Source organism: Peromyscus leucopus, chromosome 2 (genome assembly GCF_004664715.2).
Source record: "Peromyscus leucopus breed LL Stock chromosome 2, UCI_PerLeu_2.1, whole genome shotgun sequence".
Lineage (NCBI taxonomy): Eukaryota > Metazoa > Chordata > Mammalia > Rodentia > Cricetidae > Peromyscus > Peromyscus leucopus.
In genome coordinates, this window is record NC_051064.1 from 30,730,910 (window position 1) to 30,749,346 (window position 18,437).

At 41.0% G+C, this 18,437-nt stretch overlaps 1 protein-coding gene across 1 annotated transcript; it reads right to left on the reverse strand.

Annotated features, from left to right (window-relative positions):
* Positions 1 to 3,648: 3,648 nt before the first annotated feature.
* LOC114684044 (translation initiation factor IF-2-like) lies at positions 3,649 to 16,380 on the reverse strand. Its single transcript, XM_028858473.2, has 4 exons — positions 16,369 to 16,380; positions 14,850 to 16,062; positions 14,596 to 14,740; positions 3,649 to 5,136 (listed from the first exon to the last, which is right to left on the reverse strand). The coding sequence occupies exons 1-2, from the start codon at positions 16,378 to 16,380 to the stop codon at positions 15,127 to 15,129; spliced, it is 948 nt and encodes a 315-aa protein (XP_028714306.1). The 3' UTR covers positions 3,649 to 5,136; positions 14,596 to 14,740; positions 14,850 to 15,126.
* Between the last annotated feature and the right edge of the window lie 2,057 nt (positions 16,381 to 18,437).

The following is an 18,437-nucleotide window of genomic DNA, read 5'->3' on the forward strand; positions in this document are numbered from 1 at the left end:
TCATTGCATTCATTTATGTTATGTGTGTGTTGTGTGCTTGTAAATTACAAGACCTGTGGCAGTCACATCTTCCCCACCATGTGGCTCCTGGGGATCAAACTCAGGCCACATGGTCTGCTGAACCATCTTGCTAACCATATATTTTTTTTAAAGATTTATTTTATTTATTATTATTTTTCCTTTTTTTAGCCCTGTCCTGGAACTCATGCTGTAGAACAGGCTGGCCTCAATCTCAAGAGATCTGCCAGCCTCTGCTTCCTGAGTACTATAAGATTAAAGGCATGGGCCAACATTGCCTGGTGTGTTTTGTTTTTTGATATAGTATATCACTACACAGCCCAGGCTGTCCGGGAAATTGAAATCCTAAATGCTGGATCACAGGCTTATATCACCATGTACACCATAAGGTTTTAAGTTTCTTGGGCATGCCCAGTAATGGAACTGCCTTTTGTTTTTGAAACAGGGTTAAATGTATTCCAGGCTAGCTTCTAACTATATAGGTAAGAATGAGCTTGCACTTCTGATCCTCCTGCCTTTAACTCTTAAGTATTGGGATTGTAGGTGTTGGACTGTATGTCTGGGTTATGTACTGCTGGGGTTTGACCACAGGACTTTGGGCATGCCACAAAATTAGCTTGTTACATGTTTTAAATTGTATATATGGATATTCTTGATTATAAACTTGACTGTATCTGGAATTAACTAAAACCAAAGTTCCTGGGAATACCTGTGAGGGATTTTTCTTGATTGGATCATTTGAGATAGGAAAACCCACCATAAATCTGGGCCACACCTTCCGGTGGCAGCTTATATAGGATATGGAAGAAGCTTGCTCTTTGCCTGTTTGCCTTCATTCTTGCCAGCAAATTCATTCCTTCACTGGCATAGAGCCTACTTGCAGTAGGCATTTTCTTTAGGCCACCAACCAGCTTCCCAAATAAAGACATAGAGACTTACTATTAATTATGAATGCTTGGCCTTAGTTTAGGCTGTCCCACTAGCTCTTATAATTTAATTTAACCTGTTTCTATTAATCTACATTTTTTGCCTCAGGGCTTTTTATTTTTCTTTCAACCTGTAAATGGCTGCTTCTTCCTTGTCTGTCTGTCTAGCCTCTCGCATCTCCTTTTCTTTCTTCCTAAGCCTATATTCCTCCTACTTATTACTCTCCCTGCCTGGAAGTTTCACCTATACATCCTCCCTCACTATGGCAACTCTTTTTTTTTTTTTTTTTCTTTTTTTTTTTTTTTGAGCTTTTTATTTATTATGTATACGGTGTTCTGTCTACATGTAGACTTTCAGGCTAGAAGAGGGCACCAGATCTCATTACAGATGGTTGTGAGCCACCATGTGGTTGCTGGGAATTGAACTCAGGACCTCTGGAAGAGCAGTCAGTGCTCTTAACCTCTGAGCCATCTCTCCAGCCCCCGGCAACTCTTATAAATCATTTAATTGTGGTATCTCACTGACAGTTTCGGAGGTTCAGTCAATTATCATCATAGCAGGGAGGATGGTGGTGTGCAGGCAGATGTGATGCTAGAGCTGAGTCTTTACATCTTGACTTAGAGGTAACAGGCAGTTGACTGTCACACTGAGTAAAGCTTGAGAAAAAGACCTCAAAGCCTGTCCCCACACTGACAAATTTTTCCAAGAGAAGGTGTGGACCAGATTAAAGGTGTGCCCTCCAGCCTCAAGGTTTGGATTAAAGGCATGTGTCATCCAGCCTCTTCCAACAAGACCACACTTCCTCTGTCAAGGCCACACCTCCTAATAGTGCCATTTACTATGAGCATATGTGGGCCAAAGACATTTAAACTACCACAATGAACAATTGTATTTATTATTATTATTATTATTATTATTATTATTATTATTATTATTACTGGTGTTTCTGAGACAGGGCTTCACTACACAGCCCTGGTCATCCTGGAACTTACCATATATTCCAGACTGGCCTCAATTTATAGAGATCTGCCTAACTTTGCCTCTCAAGTGCTGAGATTAAAGCCACGTGCCACCACACCTGGAATTTGCATACTTTTGTTGGTGATATGTTTTCATTTATCTGGAGGTGGAACTGCTAGGTCATGAAACAGCTATGGTGAGTTTTAGAATCAACCACTGAAGGCTTTTTCCCAAGTGGTCACACCATGTTACAGTTCCTTCAGCAATGTAAGGGTTCTAGTTTCTCTCCTTGCAGACATTTGCTTTTGTCATTCTAAATTTTGGCTAGCTTAATACACGAGGTGGCAATTTATTTTCGATCTGAAAATAATCTTCCCTCTTGGCTAGTGGGATTGAGGATATTCTCATGTACTTCTTAGCTATTTTGTACACTTTTGCAGAAATGCCTTCCACATTTTTATTCCTTTGAAAATGGTGGCACACACCTTTAATCCCAGCACTTGGGAGGCAGAGGCAGGCAGATCTTTGTGAGTTCAAGGCCAGCCTGATCTACAGAGCAAGTTCTAGGACAGCCAGAGTTACACAGAGAAACCCTATCTTGAAACAACAAAACAAAATTTATTTATAGATTCTGGATACTTGTTCTTTATGACTTACAAATACTTTCTCAAATTCTGTGTTTTCTTCTGAGTCTCATGAGAATAATGCAATTTTTATTTTTGTTTTTAGTTTTGATAACATACAATTTGTATTTGTTTGCTGACTATTCTTAGTGTCATATTACACCACTGCTCAGTCCAGTTATAAATATGTATTTATTAACCTATATGCTTTCTCCTAAATATTGTATAGCTTTAGTGGTTAATTGAGTTTGACACATATGCTGTAGGGTAAGAAATCCACTTGTTATTTTTGCTTGGCTATCCAATTGTCCTCACATTGCTGAAGGCATGCTTCTTCTGTGGGATCCAATGGACATCACATCTAATAGTTCATTTCTGGGTTTTGTGTTCTAGTGTAACCTTAGGTCTGGTGTTATAGTGTGGTTTTGTAGTTTTTTAAAACTAAATGAGGGAACATGAATGTTTTTACTTATATTCTTTTTCAAGACCATTCTTGTAACACAAATTTCTAAATGGTCTTATTAATAAAAAACCTAGAGCCAGGTACTGGGGTGATAGCTGAGAGATCAGAGAGACAGAACAAGCCACAGCCAACATCACCTTGCCAACTCCTCAGCTGATCCTGTTCCTCAGACTGTAAGCCTCTGTGTCCTCATCTGAATGGATCTCAACTGAACTGCTACTAAAAGCCTAAAAGCTTAAAAGTCTCTAGTTTCTGGTCCTCATGCACTATATACCTTTCTGCTTCCTGCCATCACTTCCTGGGATTAAAGGTGTGCGTCACCATGCCTGGCTGTTTCCAGTGTGGCTTTGAACTCACAGAGATCCACATGGATCTCAGCTTCCCAAGTGTTAGGATTAAAGGTGTGTGTGCCACCATTTTCTGGCCTCTATGTCTATCTAGTGGCTGTTCTGTTCTCTGACCCCAGGTAAGTTTATTAGGGTACACAATATATTGGGGGACACAATATCACCACACATTATAGCTATTGTTGGCCTCATGGACTCCCACATAAATTTTAGAATGAGCTTCTGCTTAGTAGAGAGGCAGAGTGGGGAGACAAATGGAATTTTGATAGGATTTTTGTGTAATCTGTAGAATAACAGAAACCATCACCACTCTAATAAATCTTCCAATTTAATAAAACTTAGATCATAAATTTCTTTCAATGTTTCATAGATCTCAGTGTAGACAATGCAAAATAGTCTTCTGTATACTGTACAAAATAGCACTGAACACAGAGTTGTGATACTTAAATGAAATTTCTGTTTGTTTTAGAGGCCTGCTATCAATCCTTCTCCAAGACCCTCCATTACATTATTTATTTTTGTGTGCATGCACATTCTATGAAACAAATGTGGAGGATAGAGGACAGCTTGCATGAGTTGGTTCTTTCCTTCTACTCTGTGGGTCCCAGGAATTGAACTTGGGTTGCCTGGCTTGGTGGCAAGTGCTTTTACCCACTGAGTTATCTCGTTGGTAGGGAATTTTTCTCAATTTTCCACTGTTCATGGACAATGCAGAAATACATTCTTAAAACCTTAATACTTTTGAAACAGATACATGAAATATGAAAATGATAACACTGCTTCTTTTGAATCTGTATTTACAATTTTTATTTATTTAAAAAAGAATTGAAACAGACTCTTGCTATGTCTAGAACTCACAATCCTCCTGTCCCAGCCTCAGTGCTGAGATTACAGACATGAGTTACAACAACTAGCTATATAACTTTTTGTCTCTAGCAACTCTATTCTAATTTTTATTAGTATTCAATAACTATACATAATAATGGGTTTCATCATACCATTTTTATACATGACTACAATGTGATTACAATGTATTGTGATTACTTTCACCCCCATGTTTTCTTGTGACTGCCTTCTCTCTTTGATCACTTCTTTTTCCATCTATAACCTTATATTTTTATTCTGCCCACCCCACTGGTGATTCAGTGAGTTTCATAGGACTGGATCTTACGGGAGCATGGGTTAAAGGTTATTTACAAGAGTACAGGCACCTTACCAGTGGCTACTCCACTGAAGAAAACATCTCTCCCTTCATGAATTATTACTAACTGCCTGTAAATATACAAGGAAGGGTGGGTCCTCATAAGTTCCTAATATTCCTTCATGACAGGATGTTGATGGGCCCCGTTTTGTGCAGGTCTTGTGCATGCAATCACAGGAGCAGAGAGCTTAAGAATGCCACATCCATGTCATGCCTAGATGATAGCAGTTCACAACACCCTCCGTCCCCTAATCCTCTGGCTCTTTCCATATTCTATTCTGAAATGTTCCTTAACCTTGGAAGGGGTAACACAGATGTCCCACTTATGGCTGAGCATCAGCAGTCATTTATTATTGGCATTTTGGTCCTTATGAGTATACTACTGACCACTGCAAAAAGAAGCTTCTCTGCTCAAAGCTGACAACAGCATTAATCTATGAGGTATAAACACAATTATTTAGAAGGCAATTTGTCAGGTACAACATCTTCATTTAGCAAAATAGTTGTAGTTTCCATGTGAGGGTATATGACCTTCTCAGCTACAGGCTTTGACCAGGTTTACAATACCAGATGTGAATTTCCTCTTGTGTAGTACACCTGAAAACCAATCAGAAAGTCACAGTGACACAACAGATTAGCCACTACTATATAAGCAGGCACATGTTGCCTGACTGTTCAGTAATGTACCCTGTAGGACCCACAGTTGAGTAAGACTACTGATGACTTTTCTTCCTTAGCAGCCTGCACAGCACTTTCTAGCACTATGAGGACTAACCACGAGTGGGGAAGTGTTCATGTCAGTTCCAACTTGATTTTTCTATGTCTCACTATTACAATATGGTATATATCAAAGCTTAAAACAAGCATAAACCTGTAACTTAACAAAAGCTGGCTGAGGGAGATGCTTATTGTTTTAAAATCTTAAAATGGGATGGGAACATTGTTACTGGGAACATCATTTATGGAGATTAAAGAAGCATTACATAATACTTGTCTTTGGTCAGCTCCCAGACTCTGATAAAAAGGATTCAGAGATGGCAGGTGACAAAAGGCTCCAACACATGAATATAAATGGACAGAAAAATGTTAAAAATTTCTCGAAATTTTTAAAAATATTATTTTAAGTGAAAGTTGGTGTTTAAACTCAAATACATACATCATAGATTTCAAAAACTGCTGGGGTTAATTTTTATTTTCCAGTGAGTACTGAGTGTATTCTAGGGTGTATTGGGGAATGTATACTTAGGTTTCTAGAAGACACACATGTTAAAGATTCTACACTGCTCACTAATTGATTACAACTTCTGTGACTATGGGGAGGTGAAATGTTGCTGGTCCAGAGCCAAATTATCTAAGGCAATCTTTAGTTCACTTAACAGACATTCATTGCCTTCTGGCTTCCACTAGCCCAAAAGTGAAAAATGTCACCAGGTAACATTTGAGACCTACAGTAGAGATTTCTCCACTTGACTGTAACACATCTAACCTGATGTTGCTACCAGTATATTTGAAAAAAAGCCTTGATTTGGTCCTTTCTTTTATTCTAGAATTAAAAATACTTCTTTCAATCATTTCCATAAAGCAACTTGAATCCATGTTCTTGGGTCAGGAATCACTTGACCTTTTTGAGGTGAGTACTGTATAATCTTACATGTAATGTACAGAATCAAGTGATACAAATTTAGGTGTTCCCAGTATGATTTTAAGGAGAACTTGCTGGATAAGGTGGTGTAAACCTGTAGTCTCAGCAATCAAGAAACTGAGGTAGAAAGGTTTGAGGTCAGCCTATATAGGCACTCTAAAAGAAATCCACCAGTAACAGTAAGATGGCTCCATAGATGTTATGAGTCAAATGGACTTAATTGACAACTACAGAACATTGCATTCTAACAAATCAGCACCCCATGGAATCAAATCTTCTCTAAAGTCGACCACATACTTGGCCACAAAGCAAATCTCAACAGATACAAAACAATTGGAATAACCTCCTGCATTCTATCAGAGCACCATGGCTTAAAGTTAGATTTCAACAACAAAAACTACAGAAAGCCTACAATCTCATGGAAACTGAATAAACTCAGCTAAATCACCAATGGGTTAAGGAAGAAATAAAGACATAGGGATTGCCCAACAACAGAGAAATGGATGAGATCTACATGAGCAAACTAGACCATGAGTGGAGGTAATGAAGGACAAGGATCGAGGGAAAGAGAGCTTAGGGGAGTGGGAGATCCCAGCTGGATCAAGTACAGAGAGGGAGAACAAGGAAAAAGAGACCATGATAAATGAAGACCCCCCATGGGAATAGGAAGAAGTGCCAAAGAGGTCCCCAGAAATCCACAAAGATACCTCCACAATGGACTACTGGCAACGGTCGAGAGAAAGCCTGTACTGAGCTATTCTGGTGATTGGATGGCCAAACATCCTAACTGTTGTAATAGAACTCTCATCCAATGACTGATGGAAGCGCATGCAGAGAGTCATGGCCAGGCCCCAGGTGGAGCTCAGGGAGTCCAATCGGCGAGAAAGAGGAGGGATTGTAAGAGTGAGAATTGTTAAGACCATGATTGGAAAAAGCACAGGGACAAATAGCCAAACTAGTGGAAACACATGAACTATGAACCAGTAGCTGAGGAGCCCCCAACTGGATCAGGCCCTCTGGATAAGTGAGACAGTTGATTAGCTTGAACTGTTTGGGAGGCCCTCAGGCAGTGGGACCTGGACCTGTCCTTAGTGCATGAGCTGGCTGTTTGAAACCTGGGGCCTATACAGGGACACTTTGCTCAGCCTGGGTGAAGGGAGGAGGGGACTGGACCTGCCAGGACTGAATCTACCAGGCTGAGCTGAATCCCCAGGGGAGTCCTTGCCCTGGTGGAGATGGGAATGGGGGGTGGGCTGGGGGGAGGGGCAGGAGGAGGGAGGACGGGGAAATTTACATATCCGTGGCTGATATGTAAAATTAAATTAAATTTTAAAATAAAATAAAAAAAAAAAACCAAAACAAAAATCAAAAGTCGGCTGGAGAGATGGCTCAGAGGTTAAGAGCACTGACTGCTCTTCCAGAAGTCCTGAGTTCAATTCCCAGCACCCACATGGTGGCTCACAACCATCTGTAATGAGATCTGGCACCCTCTTCTGTGTACATAATAAATAAATAAATCTTTAAAAAAAAATCAAAAGTCACAAATCGAGGTACTTTTTTTTCTTCTTTTCTGGAGGTGAGGACCAAACCCAGGGCCTTGGGCTTGCTAGGCAAGTGCTCTACCACTGAGCTAAATCCCAAACCCCTGGAGGTACTTTTCAAATGGGTGGAAACACTGGCATTACAGCACAGTGGGAGCATCCTCTGCTATGGGTCTGAGATGTTTTTTATCTGATGACATTTTTTTGCTTCTGGGTTGGAGGAAGTGAGCCATTAATACACTCCTAAACATGTCACATAAGCCACAAGACTGGTAAGTCAAACCAAGGTAGGCAATGAATAGCTACTAAGAGAGTTGTTAGGCCAAAATAATTTAGCTTTGAAGCTGCACTATTCTAGCTCTCCACAATCAATATATTCTAATCAATCCCTCACACCTTTAACAAAGACATGGCTTTTCTCTGGTAAATTCAATTCATGGCACTTAATTAAATGGTTTCCCAGAAAGAGAATGAGATGTAAAATGGGTTGTATTTAAAGCTGATTACCAGAAACACAAGGTAGAGAATTATGACTGGCATGATAATAGATTCAATTAGGATTGAAGATTTCATGGCAGAAAAGTGAGGAAGATCTCTTATGAATTAAGAGAGATTATTAACCAATAAAAGAATTGGGAAGATGTAGGGGCTAGGGATTTGAGGATAGTATGGTTTGGAGAGTAGAGAGAAAGTGTAAAATTATGAATCCAGGTTTGTAAATATTAAGTTTAACATTCTTTTCATAGGAAGTCACATTAAAAATGAATGAGAGGCTTGTGAGATGGCTCAGAGAGTAAATATACTGACGGCCTGAGCTCAATTTCTAGAACCCATAGTTTGAAGGATAGAACTGACTCCTGCAAGGTGTCTTCTCACCTCCACATGTGTGCTATTGCACATACACATACACAAAATAAATGTTAAAAATGAGTGACTCCTGAAGGTGTTCTGTATGTACGGACAGCAAGCTGACTAAAACTGAAGGATCATTTGAGGGCATAAACTTGAACACAAATGTTACTAAAATAAATGGATTTCTGCAAACTGGAAAAAAACTTTTATTTTAGTTTACCAAAAGGCATATAGTTTAGATGTATAAAAGGTACAAACAAGAAAAAAAAAATCACTTTGTATTTTACTTAAACAGTTTTTTTTTTTTTTTTTTTTTTTTTTTTTTTTTTTTTTTTTTTTTTTTTTGCTGGGTGGTACAATCTTTTAACCCAGCAATCAGGAGGTGGAGGCAGGTAGGTCTGAGTTTGGGGCTAGCCTGGTCTACAGAGCAAGTTCCAAGCCAGCCAGGGCTATACACAGAAACCTTGTCCTGAAAAATGGTGAAAAAAAGTTTTGATAAATTCCATTACTTTTTTTATTTTTCAAAACATAGCACTACCTCATGTTTACATCTTCACTTTAGATTTCTTTTAAAATTTTTTTCTTTTAGAAATAAAATTTTTATAATTTTATTTTCTAAGTTACCATTTTTGAAGTTTTACATGTATAGGGATCGAATGGCAAGATTTTAGGATCCTCATCAACAGTTAAATGTATCCAGATTTCCAGAGATTAATATGAAAAACTGTGAATTACAGTAGTCTAAATCCATTATCTTCTAATGTTTTTCTGAAATACAATTTCAGCAGTTGTACCATGTCTCACTGTATAAATATGCCACTTACTAGTGCTATGAATCAGGAGAGGGGTTGGTTCTTCTGTCCCTCTAGGGACTACTGAAGTATCTTCAGAGGCATTTTTAAGTTGCTATGACTAGGAGTGTCGCTGTCTCGGGTGATACAGGCCAGAGATGTCAAAAATCCTAACATGTGGGGCTGGAGAAAGGCTCAGAAGTCTAGAGCACCAGCTGCTCTTCCAGAGGACATACTTAGTTCTCAGCACCCATAGCCATCAGTAATTCTAATTCAGAAGATCCAATACCCTCTTCTGGTCTCTAGGCACAAGGCATGCACATGGTGCCTAGTCATACATGCAGATTAAATACCCAAACATATAGAGTAAGTTTTAAAAAAAATCCTAGCCAGGTGGCAGTGGCACATGCCTTTAATCCCAGCACTCTGGGAGCAGAGTCAGACAGATCTCTCTGAGTTCGAGGCCAGCCTTGTCTACGGAGTGAGATCCAGGACAGGAACCAAAAAAACTACACAGAGAAACCGTGTCTTGAAAAACAAAAACCAAAAACAACAACAACAAAAAATAATACAAAAAAACCATAGGTTGGCCCCTTACAACAAAAAGTTAACTAAGCCAACCCTTCCCACATGCCTCGAAAATAATTCTATCATTGAGAAACTTAGCTGACTGTTAAACTTTCAAGTTCATACCTTTTTCTACCTTTGAATTGATACCAAAGGAAGGGGCAACACTGTGTATTGTGGTTATGGCCTGTAGAACTAGTCACCTGGTTTTAAACTCTGGTCCTGACAAGTTACTAAGAATCACTAATTAGAAGGAAGTGTACTAATTCAGTAACTTAGTCTCCATGAATCAATTCCTTATTTGTAAAACTAGGGGCAAATAGTAAAATCTGGATTAGTTAAGACAGATAAATAGAACTGTAATGTAAAATCTAAGAGACACAAATATAAAAACATTTCAATAGTTTCAATAAGAATTCTATATTTTAAAAATAAGTATAATCACAAGCTTACTACTGAAGTATGCAATCAAAATAGCATGGATCTCAAGATTCGGTTCCTGTCACTGAACCTAATATCCTTCAAACCCTTAGATACAATGATAAAATCAATGGTAGGTCAATACTAGAATTGGGACAAAAAAGAAAATATTACAGTGCTTCTAAAGTAATAGGTATTTTCCTTAGGATTTATGTTTCTTTGATATACAGGTTTGTATGTACTTTGTCATGGTATTATTTAGACAGAGTGGCCTCAAAATCTTCTTGCCTCACTACCTCAGACTTCTGTGTGCTAAGATTATAAGTATGCACTACTATATCCAGCTAGAGCTACAGCTTCCATCCTCCATTCTTTTTAAAATGTTTATTATAATGTATGTAAGTTAGAAGCTCAATACCCACTTGACATTGGAATCAGTTCTTTCTGTCTACATAATTGGCTAATTTGTACTTGAAAATACTCCACAAAGTATTGGCGCTACTTCTGGATGTTTTGGTAAATTTTGAAATAATGAATATAAGGACTTATGTTTTATAATCATAGAGATAGTATGTCCTTCATAACTGAAACAAAGCCTTGTCTTACTTTTTTGGTTTAAATCCTTTAGAGAATTAAGCATGGTACTTTTTTTGCAAGTGTTTTGGGGTATCCAACAGTGTTGGTTACTAGCTCTTCAGGTTCATTACTAGCCTAGAGGAAATTTAAGGTAACTATCATCATTATCATTAATAATATCTAATGAATATGAACAAATCAACAGCATAGGGCAGCTTTAAGGCCTGTAAACAATATTGAAGACATTGTAAACAGAGAAGAACCTCTTCATAATCAGTGCCCAAAGTACTTTCAAAAGCGTCTGACAACAGTTGATTGAGTTATAATCTTTTTAAACAAATATTGATCTTATTTTATGTTTATGAGTGTTTTGCCTATACTACATGCATGCTTGGTGTGCAAGGAGGTCAGAAGTGGGTGTCAGATCCCCTAGAACTGTAGTTAAGGATGTTTGTGAGCCACCAAGTGGGTGTTGGGATCCAAACAGTCCTCCACAAGAGCAGCAAGTGCTCTTAACCATTGAGCAATCTCTCTTAAAAACAAAATTTCAGCCAGGCGGTGGTGGCGCACACCTTTAATCCCAGCACTTGGGAGGCAGAGCCATGCGGATCTCTGTGAGTTCAAGGCCAGCCTGGACTACCAAGTGAGTCCCAGGAAAGGCGCAAAGCTACACAGAGAAACCCTGTCTCGAAAAAACAAAAAACAAAACAAACAAACAAAAAATTTCAGTTATTTTAACTTGCTCAAAATAGACATAATTTTGATATGCACTGAATAAAGCCAAATATACAAACATAACTGATCAATCTATACTTTAAGTGATTGCTATTGAACATACCTTAAATTAGGGCAATAATACTAAGTTGTTTAAGAAATATCAAATAAATGTTAGGAGTGGAATTTCAAATCAGCCTGATCTGACAAAATAAAGATGTGCCACAATTTTCCCAACATCCTTAAGGGATTTTTGTAAAAGATTAATGACATATAAACTCATCATCGATGCACAGTTTGTTTTACAGAGGCTCATATCACAGGCTGGTCTCTGGATCACCCCACAGCTAAGGATGTCCTTGAACTCCTGATCCTCTTGCCTCCACCTCCCAAGTACTCAACTATCCCTGCAGTTTTGTTTGAAAGGCCCCTGTATTACTACTGGTGGCCTTTGAGACATGTGAGGGCAAGAATTTTTACGGAAACTTACTTGGTCTTTAAGGTATTTACAGAATTTATTTTGTTGTACAAATATTTTATAATGATTTGAGTCAATTTCTCCAGAATCCTATGAATTTATAAACTCATCCCATTTAAAGATTCATTGGAAGGGGAGAAAATTTAATCTGGTATAATGTGAATGGAGCTGGCACCTAGTCACAATCCCAGTAAGATTTGTTGTGCTAAGTTAAAAATGTTCAAATTGTGTCCATACAGAAAACAAAACCTCTAAAAATTCTTAGGAAGGTGAGAAACATAATTAGAGTTTTGGATAGAAAAACAATGGAAGCTAGTACAGGGCCAGACACGAAGAGAGGGCCTGAACAAGCTGTGAGGTGCTGCCAACAAATGTTAGTCCCACTGTGCAGGGAAAGAGCTAATGTTTAAAGAGGAGTTTACTATCAGTATGTTGGATACTTAAAAGATCCAAAGTTACAGATGTGTCAGGTAAAAGCTGAGAAAAATGGGACTTAGCAATTTCATTAATTTGAAGTACTCAGGTGTTTATCAGTAGACTCTGCATAACACCCCCCACACTCCTAAAAAAAATCACTTTAAAAGCTACATTTATGCTAGTTGGTGGTGGCATGCACCTTTAATCCTAGCACTTGGGAGGCAGAGACAGACAGATCTCTTAGAGTTTGAGGTCAGCCTGGTCTATAGTGCAAGTTCCAGAACTGGCTCCAAAGCTACACAGAGAAAACTTGTCTCGAAAAACCAAAGAGGGGAAAAAAGAAAAAAAAAAAAAATCAGATCTCTTCTTCCATCCTGTGAGTCCTGGGGATCAAACTCAGGTTGTCAGGCTATCATTAAGCTTGATTTAAAAAAAAGCACCTTTACTTAATCTCCTTTACTGAAAATGCACTGAAACATTGACAGGTTTAAATTTTTTAAAATTAGTAGAGGACAAGAATGTCCTTTATCTCACACAGCACCTAATCTGTGCATTATCCATAGTGTATTATTCTAATTACTTGAGAGCTGAGGAAAGAATCAAGTAAATGGACTGGGTTTAGAAGCAGCAGGAAGGAGACAACACAAGAATGACCAATGCACTAGTAAGTTTAAATAAAGTTTCAGCATTGTCCAGGCAACATAATTTAAAAGTTCTAGTAAATCTGTTTGCAGTTTCATTGAGAAAAGCCAGGAAGGCAAAACTGAGACTGGATTAAGATGCTTCAAATGGTGTTGTAGGAGGACTTTGTTCCTGTTTATTATGGAGAGTAGAATGTTCAAGAGAATGAGGGAAATTGGCTTGTGGACAGAAGACTTATGGGTATGCATGATTAGCAACACTTATCTCCTGGGTACTCAAAAGTAAATTTAACAGAATTCATGTAACATGTTTTCACTTAAGTCTTAGCAAAGAATTTGAGATCCATATAAACTCTTAACATTTATACTATAGTATAAAGCAACAATCAGATATCTGTAGTGGTAGTTTCTCAAAGAAGTCAGGGACAAGAACATCTTATTATTTTTTTAGTAGATAACCATGAGGATATTTTGTGTTTTAACATTTGAAACTGGACATCATCTGTACCGATGAACGACACTGATTAACTACAAGGGAACACCAGGATATAGCCCTGGTGTGCTCTTTATAGTGTGTGTGTGAACTTCAAGGAGCTGGTTCTCTCTTCCCATCATGTGGGTCCTAGGACAAAAGGGAGGTTGTTAGACTCGGTAGCAGATGACCTTACCCTCTGGGCCATCTCACCAGCCCTGTTTTTCATAGTCAGCTTCTAGCTAGACTTTGCTTTATCATATAGCTTATATATGTGGTGATATATTGTAATCTAGGAAATAACGCTTGCCTGAAGATCAGAGGACAGAGCTAGCCACAGAGTAAGGCAGAGAGGTCAGGCAGAAGTGGCACACACCTTTAATCCTAGAACTTGGGGGGGGGGCAGAGGATCTCTGTCTGGATTTTTGTGAGCTCAAGGCCACACTAGGCTACATGAGATTAATCCAGTCTAAAAGAGAAACCAGGACAGGCAGTGGTGGCACATGTCCTTAATTCCTCACTGGGGATGACACACCTTTAATCTCAGCACTAGGAAGGTTGAGACAGAGAAAGGAATATAAGGCAGGAGGAGACAGAAACTCACTTCTTTCAGGCTGAGGAGTTGGTGAGGTAAGAGGGGGTGGCTGTGGCTTGCTCTGCTTCTCTGATCTTTCTTTCAGCTTTCATCCTGATATCTGACTCTGAGTTTTTGTTAAGACCAATTAGGATTCGTGCAATATATGTTAATTTGATGTGCTAGTAAAAACTTTTTTCTTTAGTCTTGTCAATTCACTCCTTTCTTCCCTGGTGCATAATTTTGTGCTTATTTTCTTCACTTTTGTTTTCCTTTGCTTGAGCAATATGCTAAAATTCTAGTTTAAAAAACAAGTGATATAAACAACAAGCTCCTCTCCAACACAACTTTGAAATGCAGCTAATGCTTACCAGTCAATGTTTTCCAGTCTCTACCACAAAATGAAGGGCTGCAGATCTGGCTCAGTTTTATACCCCTTGTGTCTCATTTTGTCGTGAATCACTCATTGTTGACTTAGAGATGGTAGTCCTAAACTTTTACTTCTATCAGAAATTCCTGGAAAGAGCAATTTAAGAAGTGTTTGTGTCACATAATTAGTCTGCATGTAACATCTGCTCATCAGATTTTAAATTTGTAGCTTAAGTCCTTGCCCGAGCCCAATTACCTTTACAAATGGCAATTTTCTCCCAAACTGACATTCTCATCTCTACTGATGTTACTGACTCATTAGAGACACCTCGGTATTGTACGGTCGTGCCGCTTACAGTCCAGTCCACTTGGCTTCGGTTCTCCTCTGCTGGACGTGCTCTCAGCTTACCTGGTCTGATTATGTGCCGCCCTACCCTTGCAAAGATGCCAGGCATACTTTCCGAGTTGCCTGCAGTCCAGGTGGCCAAGGTATGAGTGTCCCAGGTGACCGTCGGCTGACCCTGTCACCGACCTCAGTCCGGGCACTCGGGCGGCCGACGAGGGCCCCGGAGCTGTGCAGATGCTAACTCTTCCGCCTCCGGTTCCCCGACTGGGGCTGTTCCAGGTCTGGCGGGGTCGGCCCGCCGCGGCCAGAAGGTCAAGCTCACCTTGGGGCCGTCCACGGAAGGGCCGCAATACCTTCCCGGGTCAGGGCAGGACAGAGGAGACGCCAGCCGAGCCCTAAGCCTGCGGGCGGAGCCGCGCCCGTCCCGGCAGGTCAGCGACTTCCGGGTTTGCGCAGACGCCCGGAGCGCCCCTCCCCCGGCCGGCTGTTTCCCGGCGTGCTCTGCGGCGGAAGGGCCGAGTTGACAATAACAAACCCGCGGCGGCCGCGACCCGGCCCTGCCAGCTCGGGCTGCCTCAGGTGCCAGCGTCTCGGCCCGCGGACGCGGGTCTCCGCGGGGAGCCCAGGGGCCCGAGCAGCGGCTGCGCCCGACCCCGCTCCCGCCGACCCTCCGGGCCGCGCCGGGCGCTCGGTGGCCGGGCGCCGACGGTCGTGTTGGTCTGCGGCGCCGCTGGGGCGGTTGGTAGCCGCCGCCGAGGCCAGGGCGGCGGCAGAAGATGGTGCCGGGGGCCGCCGGCTGTGCTGCTGCCGCGGGCGGAGGAGGCGCTGTCGGTGAGTGCCGCCCCTGCCCCCATCTGGCGGCGGGCTGGGCGCGGGCCGGTTGGCACCTGACGGGGTTGTGGGAGCGGTCGTCGGCCCGGGCTCGCGGGGTCGCCGCGCCAGTCCTCCGGGGACAGTGAGGCGCCGGCCGCTGACAGGGTCGTGGGAGCGGCGGAGCGCCCGTGCCCACCGGAGGCCTGAAGCGCGGCCTCCGCCGCCTGCGCTCGGCGCAGCCGTGTGTCGGGCTCTGGAAACCCGAGAGGATTTGGACCGCGTCCGAACGCAGTGCACAGCAGGGAGGAACCTAGAGGTGATGCCTTTGTCCCGACCCCGGAGTGCGAGCGTCGGTGTAAAGTTACTCCTCGGAATGACTCAGCCTCCACCCGCCCCACTGATGAATTTGGGGTAGGGGTGTATGCGGGTTCCAAAACTTGGTAAAAATGAGAGCTTCCGAACCTAGTAGCGTTTGTAGTTTCTCTACAGACTGGTGGATGTGCTATGATGACTGTTTATGATTTCGTAATTCTGTCCTTTCCGTCATGAGTCTTTAAAGTGTGATCATTCCATGAACTGGTATAGGCCTGGTGCCACGGAACACTCATGCACTCACGCACTCACTCATTGATAAAGTCTCTGTAAGACGTTCAGTTGGGTGGGAATGTTGTCAGGTCTGTTATAAGCGTTAAAATCTACCCATTTTGCTAACCATTTTCTGTAAAAGGACATTAGGCTAATGAGACTTATTTATCTAAGGGCTTGCAAAGCTAGCAGTTTAGAGGCAGCCTAAATAGACCGGGATGTGTGCTTAATCAAATGTCGTTACTGTATATCAATGGGTGATTTTTTAAAAATTATTGTCTATAAATGGGCTGCTATTATTGTGTGTGAGAATATCTTTTATTTAGTGTTATTACAAAATATGTCATAGATCGACGTTTTCCAGGTAAATTTTTGTCATGTATTTAGCGTTTACAGCTGTGTTTAAAACTTTAGCTAGAACCTAGGGTTAGAATCTAGCTGCTGAATTCATCTCAGCATTCCAGGAGGCTGAGACAGGAAGGTAACTTTAGGCTATTTGGGTTACATAGTTGTGTTTCAGTGGTTTGGGGAAACATAGTGAGACCAAGTCTTGAAAGAGGAAAAACAACAAAAATGGTACCTAGGTTGTTATGCCATGAGGCACATAATGTATTATTTGCATTGATTAATCTATTGGTGTAATTGGTTAGTGGACTTAGGCCACATTTTAAAAATAATTTTGTGGGGTTGGGGATTTAGCTCAGTGGTAGAGGGCCCTGGGTTCGGTCCTCAGCTCCGAAAAACAAACAAACAAACTAACAAAACCTTTGTTTTGAATTAAATTGTGAGGTATTAGGTATTATGGGTCTGATTCTCTGTGTTGTTACTGGCAATCAGGGAAGACAGTGAAGCAGTCCTCTTTGCCCAGAGAAAGGAGGTTTTTTTGGTTCTCTGACAAACATCAGGGTTAGAATGCACAGCAGATTGGCTTTACACATAAATCCATAAAAGCCAAAGGGCAAAAGATAGAAGAAATGATCCCCTAGTCCCCATTTTTGTTTGTTTGTTTGTTTCTGCTTTTGTTTTTGTTTCTTGCCTTGTTAATTTGTACTGCTAGGAATAAAACCCAGAGCCTCCAACATGCTCTGCAAAGGGCTACATCTCTCAACCACAACCCCTGTTCCCAGATGAACATCATAAATTTTCTTTTTAAAGGACAAGTAGATTCAGTTCTGTGTAAATAAATTAAAGGGCAAGTAGAAAGCTGGATGTGGTGGTGCACGCCTTTAATCCTAGCACACAGGAGGAAGAGGCAGGCAGATCTCTGTGAGTTCAAGGCCAGCATAGTCTACATAGTGAATTCTAGGCCAGGCAGGACTCCATAGTTAGACCCTGTCTCAAATAAAAATGGAAGGCTTTTTCAGTTAATCTCTAACCCTATCTACGTTTTTCTTTTCTTTTCTTTCTTTTTTTTTTTTTTCTGAGACACCAGAGTTTCACAATGTAGCCTAGGCTGACTTGCAGCTTATTATGTAGCCTACACCATCTCTGACCTCAGAGCAGCAGTCCTGTATCAGCCTCCTAGTACTGGGATTATAGGCTCAAGCCACTACACCCTGCTGCACTTTCCTTTGTTGTAATGACCTTTCCATGTCCATTATAGTTTTTATTGTATACTTGCTCCATTGAGACCATTGAACTAGCAACTAAGGAATAAAAGGAATGTAAGAATATCATTTGAGGCAGGTTATCAGTAGCCCAGGCTGCCATGGACTCACTGTGTAACTGAGACTGGTCTTGAACTCTAGTCTTTCTGCCTCTACCTCCTAAGTGCTAGGTTACAGGTGTATGCTATCATGTCCTGCTAAGAAATAGAAGAAATTTATGGAAAGAATTGGATGTTCATAAAAATGATTGTCATTATTGGAAATTGACTTTTTTTTTTTTTTTTTTGGTTTTTCGAGACAGGGTTTCTCTGTGTAGCTTTGCGCCTTTCCTGGAACTCGCTTTGGAGACCAGGCTGGCCTTGAACTCACAGAGATCCGCCTGCCTCTGCCTCCCGAGTGCTGGGATTAAAGGCGTGCGCCACTACCGCCCGGCTGGAAATTGACTTTTAATCAAGTTTAGTTTAAGGAATTCAGAATTAGCATGGGAGGAGAG